Consider the following 27708-nt stretch of genomic DNA (forward strand, 5'->3'; position numbering starts at 1 on the left):
CTCTCTCTCTCTCTCTCTCTCTCTCTATATATATATATATATATATATATATACACACACACACACACACACAGGTAGTGATGTAGAATTCTGGTGCCATCTATGCAGTTAAAAATACTATTGCTATGAACCTAATTGGAAAGAACCTAATTCATGACAAGAGTTGTGACCTAAACATTACTTCCTCCTGGACTCCCAATCATATTTCCCTCCAAATCTCCCTGCAAAGCAGAAACTTCCAGATTTGGATGATGGCTGATGAGAGAGGCAGTACTTAAGCTTGAAAACAGTTAGCTCAGCTCAAAGCTGGATGATTCTTCCTTCTAAGTTTTGTCTGGCCCTGGGAGCAGAGTTTGAGATAGGCACCCTATCTGTTCCTCCCGTGGTTCTCAGCTGGAGTGTTTCCTGAAAGTGAGAGCAACTAAAGCTTTGAACCGGCTCACAGTCTGTTATGCTGCCTCCTGCGTCTGCCGGCCCCGTCTGAAGTATAGAAGGCAGGGAAAGGTGGCAGGGGACATGGATGGCATTCGTGATGTCACCCAACTCTAGAATGTAATACTGTCTATGGCTCTTCTGGATCATGTGACTCATTCTTCCTGGGCATACTTTCTTGCATCGAAGTTGCCATTTTCCCTTGATATTTTTTACCTCATATCTTAGCAAGCAGCACCCTCATACAGGCCTGTTTCCCAAATTCACCTCTGTCTGTAAATACCCATTCCTGCCAGCACCACTGTTCCCTCCTCTGACAGGTGCTGGGTCAGAGTTCACAGACAACGTGTTAAATAAATAAATCCACCTGGGACGTTTCAAACACCTGACCTTTCAGTGTGTGGATAAATGCAGCGTCCTCATGTAGAAAGACCTCATAAGCTGCAACAAAACAGAGTTCTATAAACTTCAATCTTAAAAGTCAAAAATGTGAATTTAACTTCTAAACCACTCAGATCATATTTGTGATGGTAGTCAGTAGTGTGATTCTGAATGATCTGCAAAGCTGCTGCAACACAGTGAAACACTCTCTGTTGTTTTTTTTTTTTAATATACCTTTATTGATTTCAGAGAGGAAGGGAGAAGGCAGAGAGAGACAGAAACATCAATGATGAGAGAGAAGCACTGATTGGCTGCCTCCTGCATGTCCCCCACTGGGGATCAAGACCGCAACCCGGGCATGTGCCCTTGACCAGAATCGAACCTGGGACCCTTCAGTCCGCAGGCTGACGCTCTATCCACTGAGCAAACCAGCTAGGACAACACTGTCCTTTTTAAAGTATATTTTATTTATTTTTTACAGAGAGAAACGGAGAGGGATAGAGAGTTAGAAACACTGATGAGAGAGAAACATCAATTCAGCTGCCTCCTGCACACTCCCCACTGGGGATGTGCCTGCAACCAAGGTACATGCCCTTGGCCGGAATCGAACCTGGGACCCTTCAGTCCGCAGGCCAATGCTCTATCCACTGAGCCAAACCAGTTAGGGCAACACTGTCCTTTTTTAATCACAAGTATTATCAAATTGATAAGATAAAAATTTAAACACTGGCCTTCAAACATAATTGAAGGTCAATTAAATATATCATCAAATACCCAACATCTTATATTGTCATCAGCATTAATATGGCATTTTGTTTTCAAAACTCTTTTCTGGTAGAGAGGCAACATTATCCCACTTTTCTGTTTGGAAAATCTGATCTCTAGGCCTACTTTGAGCTTGCAAAGGCCTGGCTAAAATTTTAGATCATCTGAATATAACTACAGGATTGTTTTCATTAACAAAGGGTTTTTCACATTTTGTACATAGGCTCCGAATTATCTATATTATGTTCTTTTTAAGACATGATTTTGGAAGAATTGATACTTTATGTTGACTCAAGATTCTATGTTGAACTTTATTGAGGACTGAAATTTCTGTTTTTGCAAATGAGATAAGGGATTCTGTATAGTTTTAAGATAACTGAAAAATTCCTGCACCAAAGCTCCCTGTAACAAAGAAATGAAATATCTGTGCCCTCCTTAGATTTGAATTCAGGTCATTTCAGTCCATTGACTAACACCCCTGATTTCTACACTAGGTTTAACACAAAGCCCCATGACATCATGAGATTGTTTTCCTTACAGAGGAGGGTTGATATATCTGCCAGCTTTGCAGTTTCCTACATGCTACTAGCCCATCTTTTAAATAGCTCTTCCTTCTCATTGTAAAAAGAGATTCTTAAAGTTATCAAATGAACATGAACCATCTCATTCCTCTTATTATTGTCTGATTTCTCTATGATTCACAAAGAAAAGCTTTGCTCATAAAGTTGTTAGAGAAATTCATTTCATATTTATATCTGTGAATTTCATTCAGACTCACATACTTTTAACTTTCATGCTACTAAAAATGATAATAAATTGAACTGAGCTTTCAGGTTTACTAGCCAGCCATTCACAAGCTTACAATTTCCCTTCATCTTTAAAGTATTAAGTTGCTTATACTTCAGATGATATCCCATTTTTCACCGGGAGACTGAAATAATATCACAAACTTTAGTAGAATAGACTCCACCACAACACCATAAACACACATGGATGCACATGTACATGAGTGCACACACACTTGTATACATATAAATATCTTGCCGTCTTAAAGGTGAATCAAGCTGGCTGTATCAGATGTAGGTATGGGACAAAGATGTCAAGCTAAATGGCATTTATCACTTACATTGTCTTTGAAAATGTATTTCAGCCATCTCATTTACCTGATTGCCCATTATATTTACCCAACAGAATTATAACTGACTCTGCTCAGTTCACATCTTCTAATAAATCTATACATCTTTTATGATCTGGTAGAAGACACCCTATTCCACCATGACTTCCAATAGATCACCAGGTCCTAACAATAAATCCAGCTAACAAATGTGCTAGTTAATTAATTATAACAGACTGTTTGCACTGCAACAGCCTTGAAACTAGCAGCCCAGTCCATAGTACAGCAGCTGCATGTGTGTAGAATGTCCTCAGCTATTGCTGAGAGCTCTGAGCAACGACATTTACCCAACAAGGCACTGTGTGCTTCTGGACGGGAGATCGTGCTCTGATCAGTCTGAAGCTGGCCATACATTAATACCCTTTGTGTTCCTTCTATTTTGTGAAACAACCTAGATTTCTGTGAACATCAAAGTGTTGCTGAACACAGGCATGGCTGTCTTTCTTCCCAGGATCTTGTTCTAATATGTATAGAAAAGTTCACCCAGTGTTTTCTGATGTGAACTCTTTGCTGACAGAATAACCAGTCACATGTGTTATTTGAAGGAGGCCCTTTCTAGGCACATATTGCCTTTAACAAGATTAAAATGCTTCAAGTCTCTGCACGATGCCTTCACCCATTTTCCAAAGTGCATCTCTGGTCTTGTCTAAACAGCAGATAAGCTCCATCAGTAGAAAAATAAAAAATAAAAAAGTGTGCCAGCATACCAAAATCCTAACACTCAGACTTAAAAGGCATTATATCGCAAGACTAAGCTTCATATAAATAGACTTTTCACTAATAAACTATTCTAGAAGACATCATAGAGGCCAAAAATAATAGATGATTTCCTCAAATAATTCAAGAAGCAAATATTTTGTAGTATACTTAAGATCACTTAGATTTATTAATTTGAATATAAATCATATTATTTTCCCAGAAGTAGCATTATTTCATTAGTTCTTATAGCTGTTTCTTATAATGTATGGAAATAGTTTGTTAATAACTGTGGCCTACACTTTCCAAGTTCTCCAGTAGAGAGCACATACATTCAGAGGCAATGGCACAGAATACATAGAACCATGGGCTTTTTTTTTTAACCCAGTAGCAAAAATTAGAAATCATCTAGACCTGATCCTCATAGTACAACGAAGGAAACAGACTTCACAAGTGACTTGCCCAAGACCACACAGCAAGTTACATGAATTCAGGCTGCCAAGTCCAGGACTTTCATGACTGTTTCCCAAAAATAATGAGTGGCTGGATTTTACACATTCATTAAGGAAACAGCTTGTAATTATCAGTTTTAGCCAAAGTGCTATATTAATACAAAACAGGAGAAAGTACCCTGGAGGGTGCATTGGAAAGAACCAGCAGTGGGCTGCCGGGCTGCTAGCTTGCCCACATGACCATCCTAAGGATCGGCTAGACCCCGCCCCCCTCTAGTCTGTGCAGTTACAGTCGGTGTTAATGGGAGTTATACTTGTCTGGAACAAGAAAGGGAGGTCTTTGAAGAGAGCATTTGTTACCAATAAAAACAGGATTCTCCAGCCCAGTGATCCACTCTTCTCTCCTTTCACCCCCCAACAGAAGACAACTCGTTGTGTCCATTTGGTTCCCTGGGGGTGCAATTTTTATTATTTGTTTTCTCACTTTTCACCCCAACCACACCCCACTTCAACTCACTAAAATACTTCTCATATAATTCTGGCATGACACACAAAAGTAACTTTTCAATATAAGGAAGACTTAGTAATCCAACAATACATGTATCATAACTTGGTGAATACAAGCTCATGCTGGCTAACCAGAGACAGGTGATAGCCTTTTATGGCAGCCAGGTCAAGAAATACAGAGAAATACAAAATGCACAGGAAGGCAGACAAACATGCTGAGATGTCAGGCAAAGTCAAGAAAATATTGCCCCCTAGAGTAAGCATTACTTCATATGTAATTTTTATTTATAAAACCATCAGCAGCTCCAATTTCCAGGAAATTAACCAACTCGTTACTTAAGACCTGGTCAGTTAAGCCCCCTCCGTCTGCACAAGGAGCTCCTTTATAAGAACTCCCACACTGCTTAGGGCGCAGTGTATTGTAAAAGGAAACGCTTTCACTTCGGTTCTATTAGCTGAGTCGAGGTACACTGTTAAAACTTACCTTTCTCTAGGCCGAAAGAAAAACCAATGAGCTCAAATTTGAAGCACCTCCTTTTTAAAAAATCGTTTTCCTATTTTAAGTAAATCTTAATCTGCTAGTCCTAAATATCTGAAGTTTCTTGAAGTCAGCTCACTGCCTTTTTTACTCCCACTCCTCTTTGCCCCCAGGTCAGAACTTTCTGGAGATAAGCACTATATCCAATGCCACAGGATAATCAATCCGATTCATGTATCTCCAATATTAAAGCAGCACGGGCTCTCACCACTTCTATTTTAGCCTTGTCTATTAACAAGAGTTTTAATTTTGTCTATTAACAAGAGTTTTAATTTTGTCTTAACATGTATGAATTGCAGTGCAGAAAGAATTAAATGGCTAGTTATCATGAAGACATCATAAATGTTCTCTAATTAAAACCACATTCTCTCACCTGATTGATACACAGAGCTGATTTTATTTTGGAGAAATTAAGGACTAAATTAGTTATACTGCAAAGTTATTTAAAGATGCCTTTCTCACTGAGCTTCTATTGATGACCTAGTGTATAACACTTTTAAAAGGTGGAAAATGCAGATAGTTGCAACACTTACCTGTAGGAGGGCCTTCATCCCAGCCCTCTTCCCTCTTGATTCGATTTGCTGCAAATCCCAAGCAGATATTGGCTCCAATAGCAAAAGTGAACAGGGACATCACCTAAGGGAATAAAGAGATCGAGTTGTCAAATACAGCTAGACAAGACTGCATCAAATTCTAGGAAGGCAAATGCAAATGACTTCAACGTCACCACCTAATTCCACAGCTTCCAAAATGCACCATCAAGCGCTGTCTTTATTTCTCAAAACAACAAAAAGAAAAACAAAATCTGGAGCTGCTTCTGAAGACCAAGCCCTGCCATTCCACCTTCCTCCTACCTGCCGCGCCTGGGACACGCTGCTCCTTGCCATGGCAGAGGGTTCTTGGAAAGCCTTTTGCAGTGTGTTCTCTTTGCCCACACTGAATGCACTGCTTTTTGGGGCTCTGAGCTCAGTCTATTAACTGCATGTAATCCCACCTGGGAGGTTGACAGGCTGTTCTGATTTGTCCAAAGCTCGATTGCATCACAGTCTGTTCACAAATCACAGCCCTGAGTTTAAGAGGCTGGAAACATCAGCCTCCTTTTCTCCACCCCCTTATCGGTCCCTCCCCTAACACACACACTTTCATGTGGTTTCCTCTGCTAACATGAGGGTTTCTTGGGTTGCTGGGGCCAATAACAGCTCATGTTCATTTTCCTTCCCTCACAAAAACATGGTCTTTCAAAAAGAAACCAAATGTGTTTTATCCGATAAAAATGAAACAGAACTGGCAAGGGGTTTCTACCAGCTTTAAGCTTTGAAGGTTTACAATGTAGCTAGTTATAAGGGATCATCAACCTCACGGCATTATTTTAAAAGAAAAAAACACCAAAAAAAGAAAACAGGAAAGTTTTATCATTTATAAGCCTAATTGCTTCCCCTCTCTGTCTCGTGTATTTATTTTTCCTGGCCGTTGAAATGACCTGTTCCTGTTGCCACATTCACAGCTACTCCCGACTCCTCAAGTATTTCTCAGGACCAAGTCTCCCCAGATTGTAACTAACACAAGAGACAGCATTATTTTCCCCCTGTTGTGAGAGTTTAGAGAAGTAACTTTTATCACAACACGGGGAATGCCAGCTAAGCAGCAGAAAGTCCTCTGCCCTGGAGGAGGGGGGAAATAATTTATTTCTGCCTCTTCTTCCCGAAAAACTGTCAGCTTGGTGTGTGTGGGGCTGGAGGGTGGGGGGTGGTGGATGGGGAAGCTTTATTAGTGATTGAATTTAGGAAGGAAATCTCAGTGGTGCAAGAATTTATCTTTGAAGAACTGTTTCCCTGGTTATTTCCCGGTTAAATTATCATCCAGCCCTCTTCCCCTCAAATTGTGTCCTTTGAGGCTATTGTGAGCATTAAAGTTTCTGTACTAAGCTATTTGGCAGCCAGGAGCCATCAAAAAGAAATCGAGGCATCTAAATCTGAAAGTTATTTAAATTTTGTATGCTTTTAGGATTCAAATGAGGGAAGAAGCTTTGGCCTTGGTTTTTCTCTCCCCGGGCCCAGCGACCATCATTCTCCCACAGAGAACATGCGTGTATATAAACAAATACACCACTCACTATGCAACGGAGCGGTGGCTTTGCTTAAATAAAACAGGATAACACAAAAGCAAGAACTTGTTTATTATAGTGGGCTGCACAGTAGGCCTGGTCGGCATTATATATTCTAGAACTTAGTAACAGCTCATTGAAAAAAAGAAAACACTGGCAAACATTACGTTGCCTTTCTAAAACCCCTTTAGTTGTGCACTCTGGCGAGAGGGCTGGCTCATGAATTTTTCTATAGAAGTCTCTTACTTTAATCTGTGTGCCATACTGAAATGATTTTGAGTGGGGTATTCAGCAGGGCTTATAAAAAAAAACAAAACCTGGGTAAGATTTTTCTCCTACTTATATTCAACTTCAAGATGCAGGCAAGTTTTTACAGAGACACACTATAAACCAAAAAGGAAAACATTAAGGCAGCCTTGATGACATCCTATGCCATGATGTTCCCAATGTCCTTCAAATCTTGCCTCCCTGTTCCTCCAACCTCCCCTGCCCCTGCCGGACTCCCAACAACTTTAGATTCTGTCTGACATTTGATCGTGGAAACTCGGTTTGAGAATAATGAAGGTTCCCCTTGAAAATAAAATTAGACTCAGAAGTTGAACACCATCTCTTAATTTTTTTGACATGCAGAGTAGCTGTGCAGGGAGAAAAAACCATAAGTATAATAGCCAAGTTGATCCATAATTGGCTTCTGTACAGCACTTGTTACCAATTATCTAAGAGGATTGAACTCAGTCACTATTTCTGTTCATCATTCTGCCAAAGAACTTTATCTTCTACCAGGTCATTGTGCATATGGAGTTCATTAACAGACACATACACATAACTGCACATGTGCACGCGCGCACACACACACACACGCAACACCATCTAACCATTGCTAACCAGAATTTTACTATAAGACATCATTATATATTAATTCTCAGGAAGATGACCAAAATCTCTACCTTGGGCATCAAATCAACTACAAAATACAATTACCTCTCAAAAAAAACAACAACAAAAACAACTCTCATTGTCCAAAACGGAGAAAACCAAAAAATCTGATAATGCATAGGTCTAGAAACTCAACTAAAGTGACTGAAATACGGTCCAAAATGTTCTATAACAAAACCAAATTAAGAAAGTTCACCTAATCTGGAGTTTATAAGATTTTTATATAAGGTCATCCATGGTCGGGTCAGTAATCAAGAAAATGTATGAGAAAGACTGAAATTAACTTCCAGGATGGTTTACTAATCTAGCTGTAGGTCAGAAAACACTGCCCCCTGGCAGAAGAAAACCCAGAAGTATAAACAAATCTTTGAAAGTCTCAGGCCCTAAAAAATCACACTGTGGTTCTCAAGCTTTATTAAGCAAAAGAACCATTTTGGGAGCTTGTTGAAAGTGTTGATGCCTATGGCCTACTCCCCAAGATTCTGATGCATTAGGTCTAAGGGGTGGGGACAGGGAAGGGGGAGTTTAGGGACCAGGCAAGAACTGGCAGAATAGACTATTCTGATGTAAGTAATGTAAGGACCACATTTAGAGAAACAGAGCATTAGAATAAATTATTCTGAGTTCGTTTATGCCCTGAAAGTTGACTTGCTCGGTCTAATTCATAATATAATTTTAATATGTTATTAATAGAATTTACTATGGATTGGACATTAAAGTTCAGATCTCTTGGTGACAAACCATGGCTACTCCTCCAGGGAAATCATCCCCAAACTGTAAGCAGCAGAACGGTCTTTTATTTACCTTGCTGGTGGCACAAAGCAGCAGTGTGTGTGTTGCTTAATTGCAATACAGTAGTTGCATTTATACAAATGCACAGTCTGCCTTTTCATGAAATGGCTCTGTGAATCCTTGTTCCCAAGCTCTGATTAAGGTAAGAGGGCTTGAGGTTAACAGTGAGATCTGAGAGAGATGTAATTGAGGGTTGTCACTCTTGCCTCCTGCAGTAATTATGGCATTTTCATGAACTGCTTCAAACTTTATCTATATCCAGTTTCTCATTATGCAGAATTAACATGCCTTGACTTTAACACCATTCCCAGAATACTTCTAACACTAGGATGCTAGACAATTCACTGACCACCTGATTTTCAGTGGTATCAGTTAGCAATAACGACAGCACATGCACTATGAAAGTAAGAAGACAAATTCCAGGTGTATTCTTCAGAGTCTATTTTAAAACTTTTTGAGTTAAGTCTTGGTTTTCAATTCTGATGTGGTGGAGGGCTGTTAGAAAAGTCAGAAAAAAAACGGGCTAGCAGTCTTTTGCCAATCTAAATTGAGCAAGACATTCTAACAGCTAATAGAAAAACAAGCTGGCTCAATTGGCTCCTGCAATCCAGGACTGCAGATGTGTACCAAGTAGACACCACTTAAGATTCTAAACCACAGATGCAAAGTTCTATGAGTAATCTATGTCCCCAGGGGGTTCTCCAGTGGAGAAATAGCATATGCCTATTCAAATGCAAACAGGGCTTGTGCTATTGGTTATTACACAATTGAGAGCTGAAATCAACACTGTCACATCTTTCAAGGGTTTCAATTTATATCATAAACTTCCATGCATTTCATTTACTGCCAATGGAATCTAAGCATAAGCCCCTACACCAGAACAATCTCAGCTAAGAATATTCAATCATTGCACAAATATTCATTAGCTCCTACTGTGTACCAAACACTGTTCTGGTCACTGGTATTATGTAGGGAACTGAACCAGATATAGTCCGCTGCTCTCCATTGTCATCAGATAGACACAGAAATAAATGGAAAAGGCACACAATTTAAAACTTATGAGTTGTTTATTTCTGGAATTTTCCACTTAATATTCAGACCAGGATTGGTTGTGTGTAACTGAAAGTGTAAGAAACAAAACCACGGACAAGAGGGAACTACTGTATTTCAGTATTGATCTAGTCGGCAGGGTCAGAGAAGACTTGGTGGAGTATCACTTGAGCTGTGATGTGCAGAAACGTGGGAGTAACTAGGTAAGAGAGGAGAAAAAGATTCTAGAGAGAGGGAACAGGATGCACAAAGGTTCTGTGTAGAGTGGACCTCAGCACATGCATAAGGTGAAATGACAGCCAGTTTGACTTGTATGGGAAAAGCAAAAGTTAGCATGGAATGAAATGAGACTGGAGAGGTTAGTAGAGGCCTGTTCATGTGGGACCTCAATGGTCATGTTAGGTGGTGTTGTCTTTATCCTAAAAGCAATGGAAAGGCTTAAAAGGGCTTAAACAGGTGGAAGTTTAATCAGATTTTGAGGTATTAATCTCTGTACTATGAGAATAAGAATTGGAAGGAGTCAGGAATGAATACAATAGATAATTCTGGAAACAATGTCAGTGATCCAGGCGAAAGATAGTGATACCTCCCACCCAAAAAGTTATGGGGGTAATGGAGAGGTAGAAACCCAGGTGAGTCAGGATAAAGACTTGTTAATGAATTGGGTATGGGCATTGAGGGGCAGGAAGGCGTTAAGTATGACTCCTGAGTTAATGAATATTCAACCATTATAATGACCAAATACATATTCAGTAAAGTCACTTCTTAACTTTTAATTGGCTTATAAGAAAGACATCCATTTGCTAACATTCTAGAATTACATAGTTAAAATAAGGGATAGGCTAGTAGCTTTAAAACATCAGCCAGTAGTTTTAAAAATCAGCTGAGAAAGTTGATTTAAAGTAAAGTTATATCTGACTTTAAACACTGAAAATACATTAGTTCATGATTGAGTTTTAAAAAGAATTACCCCAACAAAATAATGCAGCTTTGTCCCTAACTCTAGCTTGTAATAAAACATTTTAAAACTCAAAACCCAGCATAAGTCTACGTCTTTTCAGCTGCCCTGAAACCTGCATGCTAAACATCCGGGGGAATGGAAGAAGGCTGTCACCATTCGGCCAGATGGCACACCAGCATGTGGGTGAACCTCTTGAAAGTTTTCATCTTGAGCCGACTTTGTAATGTGGACTGTGGAATATCTGAGCACCGGTGGGTGGGTGTATATAATCAGAGAAAAGTGTTTTTTATCCTGAGTTCCACCACAGGGTTGAAGACTCTCACCCTTTACCTTCCAGTCTTACATAGGCAGGTTGCGAAGTTGTTCTTAACTCCACTTGCAGGTGAAGAAATGGAAGTTCAAAGAGTGTGTGTCATCTCCAAAGTGGCGGATAAGTGATTGAGCCAAGACTAGAATCCAGGTCCCCTCAGCCAGCTTAGTCCTCCTCTCTATAACATGAAATCTCTCTTGCACCACACGAGGGCCTCAACTCGACACATCTAAGACCCAAACAACCCGTTCACCCTCCTCTCTTCATTTCTATTCAAAGCAAGCTTAAAACTACTTTTTCTTCTATAACCATTCTTTCATCTCGCTTCTAAATCAGACACTCTACCCAGAGGTTCTATTTATTAATTACAATGATTACTATCATTTATCAGAGCTTTCTGAACGCTATTAGTACCTAAATTATTTTCCTCTTCCTTTTAGACTCATTCCTTCATCTTCATGCTTATGGTTGGGTATTAGACATTCATCTCTTAACTGCTCTTCCTTATGTCCTCTCTGCCCACTTCAAACACCATTTCATTGAGTTCTCTCTTATTCAGCCTGTAATTTATTCCCATTCATTGACCAGAGAGCCCTACATAAAATGCAAATCTGATGATTTTCCTCCCAAACTTGAAACCTTCTAATGGCTGTCCATCACAGTGGTTCTCAAAGTGTGATCCTTGAACTAGCAGGGTTGGAATCACCTGGAAACTTGCTAGAAATGCAAATCCTTTTCGGACCTACAGAATCAGAAACTCTGGGGGTGATAGAACCCAGAATCCAGGTTTTAACAAGCCCACCAGGTGATTTTGATACAAGTTTGAGAACCACTGACCAAGAGGATAAAATCCAAACTGCCTAGCAAAGTACATAGGACTCTCAAGGTGACATTTAAGCCCCCAGGAGTTCAGATCCCAGCTCTACCACTGTTTAACTGTGAGACCTTGCATGACCCTTCTCCATCCTAAGACTCGGTTTTCTCATCAGTTTCCAGCTCATAGGATTCTTAAGAGTATTAGATGAAATAATCCATGCAAATTGCCTAGCACAGTGTGTGGCACAGAAGAATGCTTAATAAATGGTAAGTTTTCTTAATTAGAAAAAAATATTTGCTATTCCTTAATTAAGCTGTGTTTTCTCACACCTTCATTCCTTATTTTATGTTGTTTCTTTGGCCTAGAATGCCCTTCTCCACCAAATCTCCTTGAAAAACTCCAACATAGTCATGAAGATTCAGGTCCGGTGTCCCTCCTCTGCGAACCCTCCCCACTCTCTGCTTTTCCCCTTCCCATGAAAAGCAATGGGGTCCTTTTCTCTGCTCCCACATTATCTGTAATCTCTTTTTAGGCACCTCTATCCCTTGTGATTTCTCTTCGAATGCAGGGACCAGTCATCCTTGCACTCCACAGAGGTTTGCATCTTTCCTGGGAGATAACAGCCAGTCAATAAATGTTTGTTGAATGAAGTTACTTGGCATTGAGACTTGAATTGGAACTTGAATTCTTGCTCTCTTACTAACTGGCTGTGTCACTTCAAGCCCACATTTCTTCATCTGTAAAGCAGAATTATTGGCTAACTTGGTGCTTTGTAACTCTTTTTTAAGCACTAAAACCCTATTATCAAGTAAAATCTCAAAAGGAATACCAACATCTAAATTTAGAGTGGCTGTACTTTAAAGAGGTGGGGATCCTGGATTCTAGCCAACCAGACACCTCCCTTCTAACCTACACCACCTTCACAGAAACCTGGAAATTCAAGAAATGCAACTTGTGAAAACAAAACAACAAATAACTAAGTTAATTCCACTGTTTAAATACTTTTCTAAATCCAACCCTGTGTTGTAATATACACATCCCAAAATCTGACCCAAATTGTCTCAAGTCAGATCTTTCATTGATGAGCCATGGATACTCTCATTCTAGTCAAGCTCTTCCCCCAAGGAGTCCAGGCTCATATCTGCATCACACTTCTCCTCATGCTGATTCTCAGCCCCAAAGTCCTCCTCTTTCCAATGCACTCATCCAATTCTTAGTCAGTCCATAGCCTTCCTCAGGGCTCAGCATCTTCACAACATTCCCCCTCTTAACTGCAGCACCCACTGCATCATCCTCAGTTCAAGAACACCTGGATTCTACCCAAAGACATTTGTCTCTTGTCTCTCTAGGCTTCCCTGTTTTATCTGAGTATTTCTTGTCTTAACAATAAGAGCATAAATGCCCAAAGAACAGGAGAAAGAAACCACTTAATATAGAGACTAAGAACCTGGATTCTAGAACCTGACTAACCTGGGTCTGCCACTTTTAAGCATGAGACCTTGCTTAAGTTCTCTAACATTTGGGTAACTTTTAACAACAACCAAAATGACAGTCACCCAGGGTTGATATGAAGACCAAATTACCTAATGCATGTTAAGCAAGTAGCTCAGTGCCTGAAACATAGAAAACACACAAATATTAGCCATTATTATTTACAGGGGGATAAAGACTGCATCTGCTGTCATGTTCTCAGCATTCAGCAAAGTGCTGGGCACATAATAGGTGTTTAGTCGTGACATAGGTTCTAGGAAAATTCCTTTTTACTTATGGTGAGATTATATGTAAATTAAAATTAGAAATGCTATGACTCACTCTTTCTGCGTCCTCACTAACCTCAGGAGAAAATGAGCAGCACTTACTTGGCAAAGGGTAGGGTGACTCTGGAGGCAGCTTTCAACTACAGGTTTCAGCTACAATAATAAAGACCCTCAATTTGGATTGGAAAGCCCCAAGAATTTGAGTTTCAACTCAAGACATTTGTTTGAACTCAAACCTAAAAGGAAGTGTATGCTTGCTACTGGGATGGAATAATCACATGCTCAGCAGCACAATGATTTCCTCTTGGGGAGGAAGCAAAACTGCCATTTCTGTGATTCCCGTTGCAATTGAACACTAGCTACAGACTTTCACAAATAAGAAATAAAAGGGAACTTTCCCCACCTGATAAAAGACTTCTACAAAAAAACTCACAGCTAACATTACCCATAATGGTAAAAGACTAAATGCTTTCCCCCCAAGATTGGGACCAAGACAAGGATGTCTTCTCTCACCACTTCTATGCAGTAGTGCATTTCTAGCTAGGGCAATTAGGCAATAACAACAATGAAAAGGCATTCAAATAAAAAAGGAATAAAACTATCTATATTCATAGATGATATGATCTTGTATATAGAAAATTCTATTGAATATATAAAAAAGCTACTAGAACCAATAAATATGTTCTAGAAAGTTGCATGATACAAGATAAATAATTAAAAATCAGTTATAGTTCTACACATTAGCAATGGACAATCTGAAATGAAATTAAGAAAACAATTGTAGTTACAATAGTATCAAAAATGTCTAAAATACTTGGGGAGCAATTTAACAAAAGAAGCAATTTAACTTCACTTAGCATAATGCCCTCAAGGTTCATCCATGTTGTTTCAAGGCATTGCTCTTAAATTCCCACAACTGTCACACAAATTCTGATTACAGTTTTTTGCCATTAAGATTCAAACCCCTTGAGATCTGTAGGTGAGAACTGGGTTCTCTTCTTAAGCTATTTTATTTGAAAGTAAAATGAAACGGGACACCTGATGAAAGTGGTATGGCAGAGGGCCTGACGTGCTCTGAGAAAGCCCCAGGAAATCCTATTTCTAGGAATGTTCTGGTTTCATCATACACAGAGGCTGGTTAAAATAGGTCCATACCACGAATCAAATGCTTCTTCCTGTTGGTAGGTTCAGAGGGCAACTGAGGTGACTCTGGAGACAGCTTTGAAGGCACTGACCTGAGAGCCGAAGGCCAAGGTTAATTTTCCTTTTCTGTGAGTTCCGAGGCGTTGGAATTTGCTTCCCTGCAGTGATAATCTCACTAGTTCTGCCCCCCCCCCATCCCCTTTCCTCTCCTCTTTTTGAGGTATGTTTCTTAAACCGTAAAGTCCATCCCTTTAAGCTGTACATTTCGGTGGGTTTTAGTATAGTCTCAGGGATGTGCAAATATCACCACTATGTAATGTCATTTCAAAACTCCTAGTAGATAAAAGAGAATGCTGGACATTGTGAGACAACTGCCCTAAACTTTGAAAATCCAGAATTTTACAAATTCATATAATATTGGATCAACGCAGATTTAGTAAGAACTAACTGCATTGGCTAATGCTAATTGAAAGCTTACTTGGGGCCACATACTACTTGCTATCAGGGATATTGAGATAAAAAGCATACTTTAATTGGGAGATTGGGAAGTCAACAGTTTGTTAAAACACGCTATCCTATCATTCACCTATGCAATGGGTATGTGTGGAGGATCTGGAGAACCGACTTACTCAATCTCTATTCCACCCCACCTCCAAGGGCCCTCCTGTCTTACAGGTTTTTTGTAGAATGAGTTATACATATGGTTTATAGACTCTGCCAATTATGCCCCTGACATTGTCATTATGTGCAAGAGGAGATCTGGATACAGAATTGAGACAGGATCCATCTTCCTACCCCTGCTAGAGGTTTCTCTGGGAAAACAAGACTGTGGAATGGGAGGTTTTTCTGTACTATTATTTTGATGTCCATTCTTCAGCTTTCTAAGCATCAGGAGATATCTGTGGAGGTGACATACATGGTAGTAGCTTCCTGATTTCTGAATCAAAGATGTGGGGGGTATGTTCTTGAACTCAATATTCCAGTGACAGCTAACTGCCATGTACTATGTACCATGGACTGACTCAAAATTCAGAAATACCTTGACAGGTTGAAATCAAGAGTTGAAAAAAAAGTGGAGAGAGAACCAGATCAAAATATCTGGGATAACATCCTTGAAAAAGAATACAGGAGAGTCCAGAATTGACAGCAATTCTTGTAAAAGAAATCTGGGAGTTACCTACAAGTTCTATAGAAGCCCATTCTTGACTAGAACTCTAAATGACCTCATTTTAGCTTAGGTTCGTTTAATAAACAATCACTACCCAGATCCAGGAGAGACAAGTTCAGCAGAGCCTGGTACTGTCTGGATACCATCTGGTTTGTATTCTCCTCTGGATGTTTCATTTTAGGACAACCCTACTAGACAGCATCGAGAGGGGCATGATCAGAGTGATGAGGAGTCCATCGTACTCAATCCAGTCATTGATCACTCATTTGTTTATTTATTCAACAAACTTTTACTAAGCACCTAGGATGTTTCAGGCATTGGAGATGCAAAGTGAACAGAATACAAGCTCTGTTCCATGGGTCCCACATTCTAGTGGGAGAAGAAATATAATATTGGGTAGTTGAAAAATGCTAAGAAAAACAAAGCAGAGCAAGAGAACAGAGGTAATGGGAAGAGCTATTTTCAATTAAATGGCACTGAGGTCTCTCTGAAGAGATGATATCTGAACACAAATGTGGATGGAAGAATCGGGTGTCTTCAGGAGTAGCAAGTGGAAGGCCCTGAGATAGCAGTAGCCCTGTGTGTGATCAGGAAGGCCAATGTGGCTGGAGTGGAGGGAGAGATGGGGGGAGGAATAGCAGATGATGTCAAAGAGGCGATGGGGCTGCTGGCTCATGCAGGGCCTCAAAGGTCATAGTGGAAGCTTTGGGTTTCGTTTTGGGTGTGATGAGAAGCTACTGGAGGGATCTGAGCCAGGCAGGCAGTGACATCATCCAATTTGTGTTTCAGAAGGCTCACTCTCACTGGTATTGAGAGAATGGATATTTAATGAGCTCCCCTTCTGGCAAGTGGTTAAGGACCCTGTGACCATGCAACCTGGGTGCCCTGCATGAATGGTGGGAAAAGGTGGGTGTGGCTGTCTTTCTTTAATATTTAAAGGGCAATGCAAGGCATATATGAGTTTTATTGTATGTATCTCCTTGGGCAAAACTAAAAGTTACAGAGAAGCATGCCTCATCTCATAATAAGAGGAACTTTGTAACAATCAGTGCTGTCAGGGTTCTCTTAAAAAAAAAAAAAATCCCCAGTCACTATTCAAGGAAAGGCTGCGTGCTGCTGGTCAGGAATTCTTATAAAGTCTCTAAACTCAGAGGAAGATTGGCTATACAACATGTAAAGTCCTTTCTGACTCTGAGCAGCTATTACTTTCCTCTCTTCTTAAAACTCTTAGGGAGCTGAATTCTCCCTCTGTAAGGACCAGCAAAGAGCTACTCAAATGATTAAACAACCAGAATTCAGTTCTATGTTTTCTGGATAAATCAAAAGGAAAGGAAAATGATCCTTACACACACCTTGTTCTTACTCTTCCATCTCTTGAAGGAAATATACAGTTAGATATAGCTAGGTATGGACTGATATAAAATTAGTGTGTGCAATTTAATTAATGCGAGTATAGGGAACACTGGCCAGGGTTAAGGAGAAACACCTTTCAAAATAATTTGATAGACTTAAGCAAGAGATGAAGTAACATACTTTTGGGTTGACCTAGAAGATGGGCCTAAGACAAGCTGGCCTTATATTGCCTCTACCAACTTTATAGGCCTCTCATAATCCTTTGTGAACACAGAGCCACTTCAAAGTTGAAATCCAATAACCCCAGCTTGCCACTAGAGTATTATGCAAGAAAATGCAGAAGTTCTGGCCCTCACGTTGTCCTGCTAAGCTTCTGATACTCTTAGAAGAGATGTTATACAACTTGTTAATTACTAAAATCCTGGGCTACTGGGCTTGGTTACTAGCTGTGGGCCTTGGAGTTAGGAACCCACTCTGGACCTCCAGTTCCTCATATGTAAAATGGGAATCATCCCAGTGCCTTCCTCAGAGGGTTGTTGTGGGGATTCAATAAAATAATCCATGTAGGGTTCATTGTCGATAACCACAGCTACCATCTGCTGAGCTCCTAGAATGTGCCAGACATCCTACAGAAATGATCTCACTGAATTCTCAACAATCGTGCACAGCACATACTGCTTTCTCTTTTTGAGACACTCACAGAAGTTTAAGTCATCTGCCCACATTCACAAAGGTTCATTTAAACTCGGATCTGCCTACCTAACCAGAGTCCCACTTCTAAGCTATAGCCCACACCATTGTGGTACATTTAGTTTCCTTACTTTTATTTTTTTTAAAATCTTTATTGTTGAAAGTATTACATATGTCCCCTTCTTCCCCCACTGACCTCTTCAAGCCTGCCCCCACCCCCTGCCAAGGCCTTCACCATCCTATTGTCTGTGTCCTTACTTTTAAAACAATGTCCTCCAATCTCAAGTTTGTAGGCCAGTGGAGGGGGTTTTCTCTAGTGCCTTTCACAGTTCAGAAACAGAAGAGATTCTGTCAAGTTTTTCACGTGGGCACCCACTGGAGGTTGGAGCCTTTATACCCACATACTCTTTTGTGTCATCTGAGCAATGCAGCTGGTTTTGCATGCCTTTAAGTTTGGGACTGGGTAAGTCTCGGTCACAGATGTATACAGCCTGTGGCCTCATGTGATAAAATATTTTGCAAAAGATGCTATTTTCTCCTTTGCCCAGTCTTCCCTCCCTTTCTGCAGCTGTTTCCACTTCTTCCTGAGAATGGATAAAAAAATTCTGAAACTCTTATTTTTGCACGTAGTCTCATGTGACCTTACTATTGACAATGACCTGGTTGTTTCAGCCCAACTACAGCACAGTGCATGAGATGCCGGCGCTAAGAACAAAGATTGTCGCCTGACAGAGCTGGCAGCAATCTTTCTGTATTGATTTGCCTGGCGACACACACCATATTATAATCATAATGACACTAAGCACAGGAACAGCTACTGTGGGCTGGGAGCCTCCAGTTGCTAAACATATAACAGAGGATTTGGCATTCATTCACTTGCTTATTCATCCATTTATGCAGCAAATATTTTATTGAGAATCTAATATGTTCCAGGTACTCTTTTAGGCCCCAAAGACACCAGCAACTAATAAGAGAACCTAAATACCTGCTTGTGGAGCTTACATTTTAATGCATGGAAAAAGGCACAAAATATATAACTATATCAATTAGTGATGAGCTATGAATAAAGAATAAATAGAGAGGTGTGAGTGATGAAAGAATGTCATTAGCTCTTGAGCCACACAAATAAGACTATTAGAATAATCCTATTTAGAAGAAAAGTTGGAATAATATGCCCGAAATCACCCAGTCTGTATTAGAATAGGAATTGGCCATATCCTAATAATAACGTTAGTAAATACAGCAAAAATAATAACATCTTAAGATGATTATATAAATGCATAAATTACTTATCAAATCCCATTTTATGAGTAAAGAAACCAGGACTCAGAAAGATGAAATCATTTGCTCCAAGCTACAGGACAAGTGGTGGGGATGGGGAAAGGATTTGAATCCAGTCTGAGTGGGTCAAAGTCCCTGATCTTTCCACCATACTTGCCCTGGCTATTGAGTTTGACAGGTCAGAAATTGTTCTTACTAAGCTGAAGGTTCCACAAAGACAGGGATTGCATCTCCATCATCTCCTGCAAGTTCTAGCACATCTCTTATAGAAAGTGTTAGACTTTCCGCATCTGGACCAGCTGCCTTCCCCACACAGACAGAAATCTAAATACCCAAGAAAGATGGCTGCCCATTCTATGTCTCAGACCTTCTTAACTTCCCTTGGCAGAGGTTTGCAGTGTGTAATTAGCATGGAAAGCAGTACTACCCTTGAACCCCAGAGTGACGCATGTTGCAATGGCAACCTGCTAGTATTAGCTCAATCTCCCTGAAACACCTGCCTTTCCACGAGGACTTGTGACCTGGACAGACTTATTTGCTTCTTCATTAGATTTGTGTTTGTCTAAGAATGAAAGGAATAAACAAGTGGGATTCGCGTGCCCTGCATTGTAATCAAGGTCACGATCCCAGGGAGTAAAGGGGGCATTGTGATGCATCTGAAGAGCGGGCAGACTCCTCCTGCATCACCCAGCTCCAGCCCAACAATGCTCTCTCCACACTCCTCAGCAGTGGTGCTTGCAGCTGCACTTGGCACTTACAAGCACATCGTGGCCAACCCCTGGTGAATTCTCAGAATGGCTGAATGGTTTGTCTCCTCATTGTTGCTCAGATTGTTTCGTGGGAGTACAACACAGCTAAGCGGAAACATTTTGAGAACAAGTATAACTTTTTTCTCTTTTTGGTTAAGATTCAGTGAAAAGTAGATGGTTTTTAGAGTCAGGCAAATGTAGGCTCAAACTTCAGTCCTGCCACTTACTGGTTGGCTGGCTTTGGAAACTGACTTGTTGGACTTCTCAGTTTGCAGCCCAGAGAACTTCCCTGACCACACTGTCTCCCCACCCCAGTATGCTCTTTCTCACTCCACCCTTCTGTCTTGCAACACTTCACCCTAATTCCTGGCATACGTGCCCCTCCCATTGGACTGAAAGCTCCACACATCTATGTCCCTTCCCATGTATCCCCAGAGCCTAGCACAGTGCCTGGCACACAGGGACATCCAATAAATAGCGGTTGAGTAAATTAACAAAGGAAGACAATGGTAAAGAAAGAGGAAAGAAATTATAACCAGAGTGTCGATGTTGAGGGTTGAGGCAGGAGAGAAAAGGGATCAGGCAACTGTCCTGCAGTTTTACTCTGTGAAATTTCAAGCAGTGTTCTGGGGCCTGCTCCCTCCATTTCTCCTCAGCCGGGCCCCAGTTCTCAAGAATTCTCTAGATTCTAGAAGAATGCTAAGCCCCAACCCTAGAAAATAATGCCACTTTCTGGCCCATGACCCCTGTACCCAAAACATGCTGGGAACATTGTAAAACCCTGTTGATGATGTCCACATCATCACATTCATACTGTTTCTCTTTAACAAAGACTACAGACATCTTGGCCACCATATTGACTAGCCATGAACTGTTTGTTACAATGTTGAACATTTGTCCAGTCTTTTCAATGCTTCCACTCCCTTCTTTCTCAGGGAACAAACTTATCTTCTTATCTCCTCAAAAGATCAAGGCTATTCTAATCTGCTTAATATGCACTTTATACAGATTTTTTAAAAAGATTTTTAAATTGATTTTTAGAGAGAGAGGAAGGGAGAGGGGGAGAGAGAGAAACATCAATGTCAGAGCAAAACATCAATGGGCTGCCTTCTGCATGCCCCCTATTGGGGATTGAACCCAAAACCTGGGCATGTGCCCTGCTGGGGAATCGAACTGGCAAGCTTTAGGTGCATGGGACAATGCTCCAACCAACTGAGCCAGACCAGCCAAGGCAATACAGAGTTTATTCCTAGTGATTCCATACACAAAATATACTTTGGAGGATGAGGAATACTGGTAAAAACTGATTTTCCCCCTTGTATTTTGCCTTGGGATCAAATTATAGATTGAGGTGTTACTGAGGAAAAAGGTTTGTCTTATGCAAATAAGCATAACCAATGGACACAAGACACTGGGGAGGGGTGGGGGGGGAGGGGCAGGTAAGGTCATGTGCCAGGGGTTAAGGGAGGCCGGGAGAAGGTCAATGGGGAAAAAAAGGAGACATATGTACTACTATTTGTAATACTTTAAACAATTTTTAAAAAGTTAAAAAAAAGGGGGCTTGTCTTGTGTTATTTGGGAAGGCCATTCTCTGGCAGCCTGGCTACATTTGTAGTCAATCTGGAGCCATTGGGAGTGGAAATTAGAACTATAAATATCAGGGGCAACAGTTCAGGGTCCAGCAAAAACGGGATGAACATCCTGTAACATCTCACAACACAACTTCCAAAGCCAGCCAAGGACTAACAGACATGCTCAGGCCCAAGACCTCTCTCACAAAGAAGCTGGAAAAGCACCTTCAATAGCTGTCACCTGACAAGCAGGGCCACCGTGGTCTGTGAGCTTCCTTGTTGAAGTGTCTGTCATCCGACCACTGTCAGTGCTCCCAACCTTTCCAAACTCTTTACTTTGTCCCTACTTGGAAATAACGCTTATTTGAAATAGAAATAACAAGTGTTTTGTGGATCACCTGTCAGGTACTATTCTAATTTCTCTTTAGACATCATCTCATTAAACTCCAGCCACAATCATCCAAATAGGTATAATTATTATCTGTAATTCACAGGGTGGGGGGGGGGGGCGCTAGAAACTGAGGTACAAGGAAACTGGTGACTTCACTGGGGCTTCACCAGTGTGGCCCCAGGGACTCAGCACTTAACCAACACACCATCCCATCTGCTTTGTCTATCAGATAGATGTTTTTAATAAGAAGTCACCAGTTTCCCCATTGTTAAAGCCATTTAAGACAAATGCAATTGACAATGACCTTCAGGTCAGCTGTAGTAAGAGCAGAAGTTTTGCAATTCAACAGACCTTGGTTTGAATTCTAAGAACTATGAGACCTTGCCCAGTTAAACCTCTTCAGGCCTTCATTTTTCATTCTAAAAATGGAAATAACAGTTACTCCTTCAGAGGGTGCTTTTGTAAAGGGCTAGATAATAAATATTGTAAGTCTTGAGGGCCATCCACAATCACTGTATCACAACTCCTCAGCTTGCTATTGTAGCGTGAAAGCAGCCACAAATGGGGGTGGCTGTGTTCCAATAAAATTTAATTTTAAAAAACAGGTGGTGACCAGATTTGACCCGCAGGCTGTAGTTTGCCAGCCCCTGGTTTTGAAGATTACATGAGATAATGTATGTGCTTTGCATGATCCTTAAAATACATCAAGTCATCAAAAATGGTAGCTTAATTCTGGTGCCAGCATGAGATGGTCTGAAGCCTTCTCGGGTAAATGTATAATTTTCATAGACTTTTGAAAAATTATCAACACTTTAACCCCCAATATGACCTTAGAGGTAGGGTTGCCAGAGATAATACTTTTTCTAGTATTTTTAATATCTTTGGGACATATTTATACTAAAAACATATTCACTGATTATTTGAAATTGAAATTTAACTGGAGGATCCTGAGTTTGTTTATATTATTGTTATTGTTGTCTGTTTTGTTTTGTTGTCCGTTTGTTTGTTTTTTCCAAATCTGGTGACCCTACCTATAGACCTCTATGGTTCCAAAATTTGGGAACCACTGGTTTTATTTATAACAAGAATAACCAAAACACAAGCAACATTTTGTTCTTTCAGGGAGAAAAGATTACATTCTTAGGGAATTATCCCCAAGGTTCAAACATAATAAGTCCCCCGGGTAGGAGCCACTGAAACGCTCTGAGACGGCCAGGGCTCTGCACTCGTGGGTGCCAAGAACAGGCTTAGGTCACCCAAGGAAAAGCGCAATAATCTTGCATTTGTTCCTGCTGATTAAAGTCAAGTGGCTTCCTGGAAAATGTGAGGTGCCCTTCACGTCACTATGTTGAATTAATAGTGGAGCTATATTAAAGATGGAAAAATTCAATTCTGTCCAACGGCTCCAAAGTTTTGCAGTTAGATGTGTCGGTAATCAAACTGGGTACCGAGAAAGCCCATTTTGTCAGCAAACAGAGCTTCCGAGTGGAGAAGAAATATTCTGTGCACATAAACACAGGCGCCTAAATTCCCGATAAATATTTAATAATAAAGATGGGGATGGAGTCGGTGCCTTCAGGCAGTAGATACTGTCCAACAAGTAGAATGATAAAATCATTTTTAAAGGATTTAGAAAAAAAAGGAGTTCAGCATGCCGCAAAACAGTTCTTTTTAAACTTTAAAAAAGAAAGAGGGTATGTGACATGTCCATGAAGGTGAAAGAGGTCGTGTTTTTAACTCATTAAAATAGCACAGTATTTAGTATCAAAAGGCCTATGCTTGAGTGTCAGTTCTACCACATCCCATCTGTGCAACCTTGAATAAGTCCCTTAGTCTCTCTGAACCTGTCCCTAAAACAGAGATATAAGAAGCCCCATCACTTATGCTTCGGTCAGAGTCAACAGAGATAATGGATATGAAAATGCTTTGCTGAGAAACAGCAATTCACTGTCATCTATCATTCCATGAACAACAGTAAAATCTCTGGTGATTGAAGAGCAAAATAATGTTGTGTTACCAGCAGAAACCATGCTAAGGGGATTATGTTCTCATAAAATCTGTATTAATTTGCTAGGGCTGCCATAGCAAAATATCACAAACAGTGTAGCCTACAAAACAGAAATTTATTGTCTCACAGTCCTGGAGGCTAAAAGTCCAAAATTGAGGCTTGGCAGGATGGGCTTCCTCTGAGGGCTGGGGGGAAGGATCTGTTCCAGGCCTCTCTTCTTGGCTGGTAGTGGGCCGTCTTCTCCCTGTGTCTCTTCACTTCATCTTTCTTCCACGTGTGTGTCTGTGTCAAATTTCCCATTTTTATAAGGACACGAGTCATATTGGATTAGGGCCCACCCTGATGACCTCACTTCACTTTGATAACCTCTGTAAAGATTCTGTGATGGTGAATTTGATGTGTCAATTGGATTGGGCTCAGAGATGCGGTAAACGTTTCTGAGTGTGTCTGTGAGGGTGATTCTGGAAGAGCTTAGCATCTAAATCAGTTGAGTGAGGAAGATGGCCCTCACAAGTGCAGGTGGGCATCATCCAATTCACTAAGGGTCTGAGTGGAACAAAATGGCAGAGGAAGGGTGAATCTGCTCTTCCACGTGAGCTGGGACATCCATCTTCCTCTGCCCTTGGACATTGGCACTCCTGGTTCTCAGTCCTTTGGACTCAGACTGGAACTTACACCACCAGCTCCCTAGTTCTTTGGAATTGAACTGAATTACACCACCAGTTTTTCTGGCTCTTCAGCTTGCAGATGACAGATTCTGGGACTTCTCAGCCTCTGTAAGCCAATTTCTATTCTCTCTCTCTCTCTCTCTCTCTCTCTCTCTCTCTTTCTTTCTATACTCCTCTTTCTCTCTACCTCTCACTGCCTCCCCCTCTCCCTCTCATACAAACACATACCCAATAATTTGCAATTGACTTTTAGGACCCATGCACAATACACACTCCTCGAAAAATAAAAACTCAAAATAGACTACAACTTATTGATAGCTTTTGAACTCCTAATTCCTATGTCTTTTCTCTGAGCAAATGTGATCAGTGTATTATGTCTCCATAGATGTCAATGATATTTAATAAAATAGGAATAAAAACAGAGCCCAGTAGCATACCACCAAAGATATCCATCTATTAATCATCTCTCCTTTATTGAATACATTGAACCAGCCATTAATTCAGCCCACATACACCCTTCTAATTCAGAAAGATATCACAAGATCTGGGCCCTTCCTATAATCAGTGTTTTAAATTGGTTAATGTGAGTTGAGTATAACCACGTTCCAGGTGCTTTCACATACTTTATATTAGCTAAAATTCCCAATATCTGTTATACCTTTCTAATAGATAATAAAACTATCATTCAGAGAGAAATACCAGTACTAGTAAATACCAGAGCAGGGACATGAAATCAGATCCTGTGACTCCAAGTTCATGGTCAATACCACACATTCCACTGGGATCCTCTCAAAAGAGAGAATATACATCATTGGACTTATGCTGGCTCCTACTAATCACTGTCCCAAATATCTATTGAACCAATCCTTTGCTTAGAGCAGGGGTCCTCAAACTATGGCCCGCGGGCCATATGCGGCCCGCCGAAAACGTTTATCTGGCCCGCCGGGTGTTTTTGCCACCGCTGCCTGTCCTGCTTAGCAGCCAACTCGTCCCAGGCCCGCAGTGCGCATGTGTGGAATGTCTGAGGGACAGTGAACTGGCCCCCTGTTTAAAAAGTTTGAGGACCTCTGGCTTAGAGATTCTTTTTTTAAAAAAATATATTTTATTGATGTTTTACAGAGAGGAAGGGAGAGGGATAGAGAGTCAGAAACATCGATGAGAGAGAAGCATCAATCAGCTGCCTCCTGCATACCCCCTACTGGGGATGTGCCCACAACCAAGGTACATGCCCTTGACTGGAATCGAACCTGGGACTCATTAGTCCCCAGGCCGACGCTCTATCCAGTGAGCCAAAATGGCTAGGGCTGCTTAGAGATTCTTAACCTGAGGTTTATGACAACTCAGAGTGCTCAAGGGTAGACTTATATGAACCCCCCTGAAAGTTTGTGAAAGGACCATGTATATATATCATGCATTTTTCCCCTGAGATTAATTAATGTACATCCAAATCTCCAAAAGAATCATGGCTTCAAACAAGAACAACTTGCAATTTAAACAACTCTCTATAGAACTTAATCATCACTCACCTCTCTGTCTATAGTTTCAGGATGCACAGAAAATCAAAACTGAATTTTCTCATCTCTAATCTTTCAAATCCTCTCCCAAAGCCTCCATCATTCTCTAGAAGCCCTTTGAAATCTCATCTGCTTGTCCCTTTGAAGGTCCCTGGACATCTTCTCTGGTATCCAAAAAATACCAGCATCTACCTTTGACAGACAGGGTCTCTTAGCTTACCAAAGGGCTCTCTTAGAAGCCACCTTTCTCAGCCTTTACTACCTTCCTCCCATGCCAGTTTGTAGCCTGAAAAGGATCACTTTACCTTCACAAAGTCAAAGCAAAACTGCAAAAGGCCTTTCATGCAGCTTTTCAGCAAGGTTAGGATAGGTACAGATAGCAATAGGAGAAACCCATGAGAGGAGATGTGAATTGGACAGGGACCTGGTAAACACGGAGACTTGGGGCATTATCTCAAAAACCTTTCCTGTGTTAAATTAGTGGAAGATTGTTACTTTTCCTGATAATCATGGTTGATCTTCATTCTTTTTTCTTAACCATACTGTATTATAGATGATAATTTCCAGATATGCTTTTGTATTATTGCCATCCTATTCAATGCCTAACATTGACAAGAATTGTGCAAGAATTCATAAGACCTCATTGAACATCCCAATTGAGTCCAGGTTCTAAGGATTCTAAGACAAAAAGAGCTGATTCCTGCTCTTGAGTTTACAGACCAGTGAGGGACAGAAAAGTAGATAGTTGCAATAAAGAATGGTAATTGCTCTTATAGAATAAAGGAAGCTCTGGAAGCATGTTGGATATCCATTCTAGAGGATAGGGAGCAGATGTTCTAGGTTGACTCTTAGCTGAGTCTTTAAGGAAATATAAAGTTAGACATAGACCTAAGAGAAGGATGAGGAGGACAGTTGTGTTTAGTAACTAGTTTATTATGCCTAAACTTGTACACAATGTCCATAGCATGTGCATTAAAATGTGGAGAGAGAGTGAATGACAAAGCGATGAGATTGAAGAGGAAAGTAAAAGGCAAGTCTCGGAAAACCTGTATACACCAACATTATTCATATATATATATATATATTCCCACTGAAGATGGTTCAAAAAAGATCCACATGATCTTTTGACACAAAAGACCATTTGACACAATATAGCAACAAGAGAGGGGGTCTGAGAGTGGACAGCACTGGCTCCAAATGGGGCTAATGGGAAGTTATGAGCAGAATAGAATTTAGGGTGGTACTGACTTTAACTAAAACAGTAGCAGGAGAGATGGAGGGAGACATAGGTATGTGCATGAATTGCATTACGCAGGAAGAATAGATAGGATTTGATGACTGATACGGTGTCACTGGTGAAAGAGAGGAAGTGACCTAGGATGTTTCTGGTGTCTGGCTTGGACAACTGGAAATGGAAGAGGAAAAGCTAGCCTGGGAGAAGGAGGGAGAAGAAAAATTTCATTTTGAATATGGTGACTTTAAGGTGCTCCATGAGACATC

The 27708-nt window shown here is 40.6% G+C and overlaps 1 protein-coding gene across 5 annotated transcripts in view; it reads right to left on the reverse strand.

Moving 5' to 3' along the window:
• Window positions 1–27708, reverse strand: part of ENPP2 (ectonucleotide pyrophosphatase/phosphodiesterase 2) — a 104563-nt gene that overhangs the window by 75082 nt on the left and 1773 nt on the right. For 2 of the 5 annotated variants that reach the window (XM_005885861.2, XM_005885860.2), the window contains exons 1-2: window positions 5800–5916; window positions 5479–5581 (exon numbers count right to left, since the gene is read on the reverse strand). In XM_005885861.2, coding sequence (XP_005885923.1) covers window positions 5479–5581; window positions 5800–5832 — 136 coding nt within the window. In that variant the 5' untranslated portion in view covers window positions 5833–5916. Of the gene's footprint in view, window positions 1–5478; window positions 5582–5799; window positions 5917–27708 lie in introns of those variants that run through there. The other 3 variants (XM_014533052.1, XM_014533050.1, XM_014533051.1) reach the window with 2 other exon arrangements.

The sequence above is a fragment of the Myotis brandtii genome, unplaced genomic scaffold (assembly GCF_000412655.1).
Source record: "Myotis brandtii unplaced genomic scaffold, ASM41265v1 scaffold931, whole genome shotgun sequence".
NCBI lineage: Eukaryota > Metazoa > Chordata > Mammalia > Chiroptera > Vespertilionidae > Myotis > Myotis brandtii.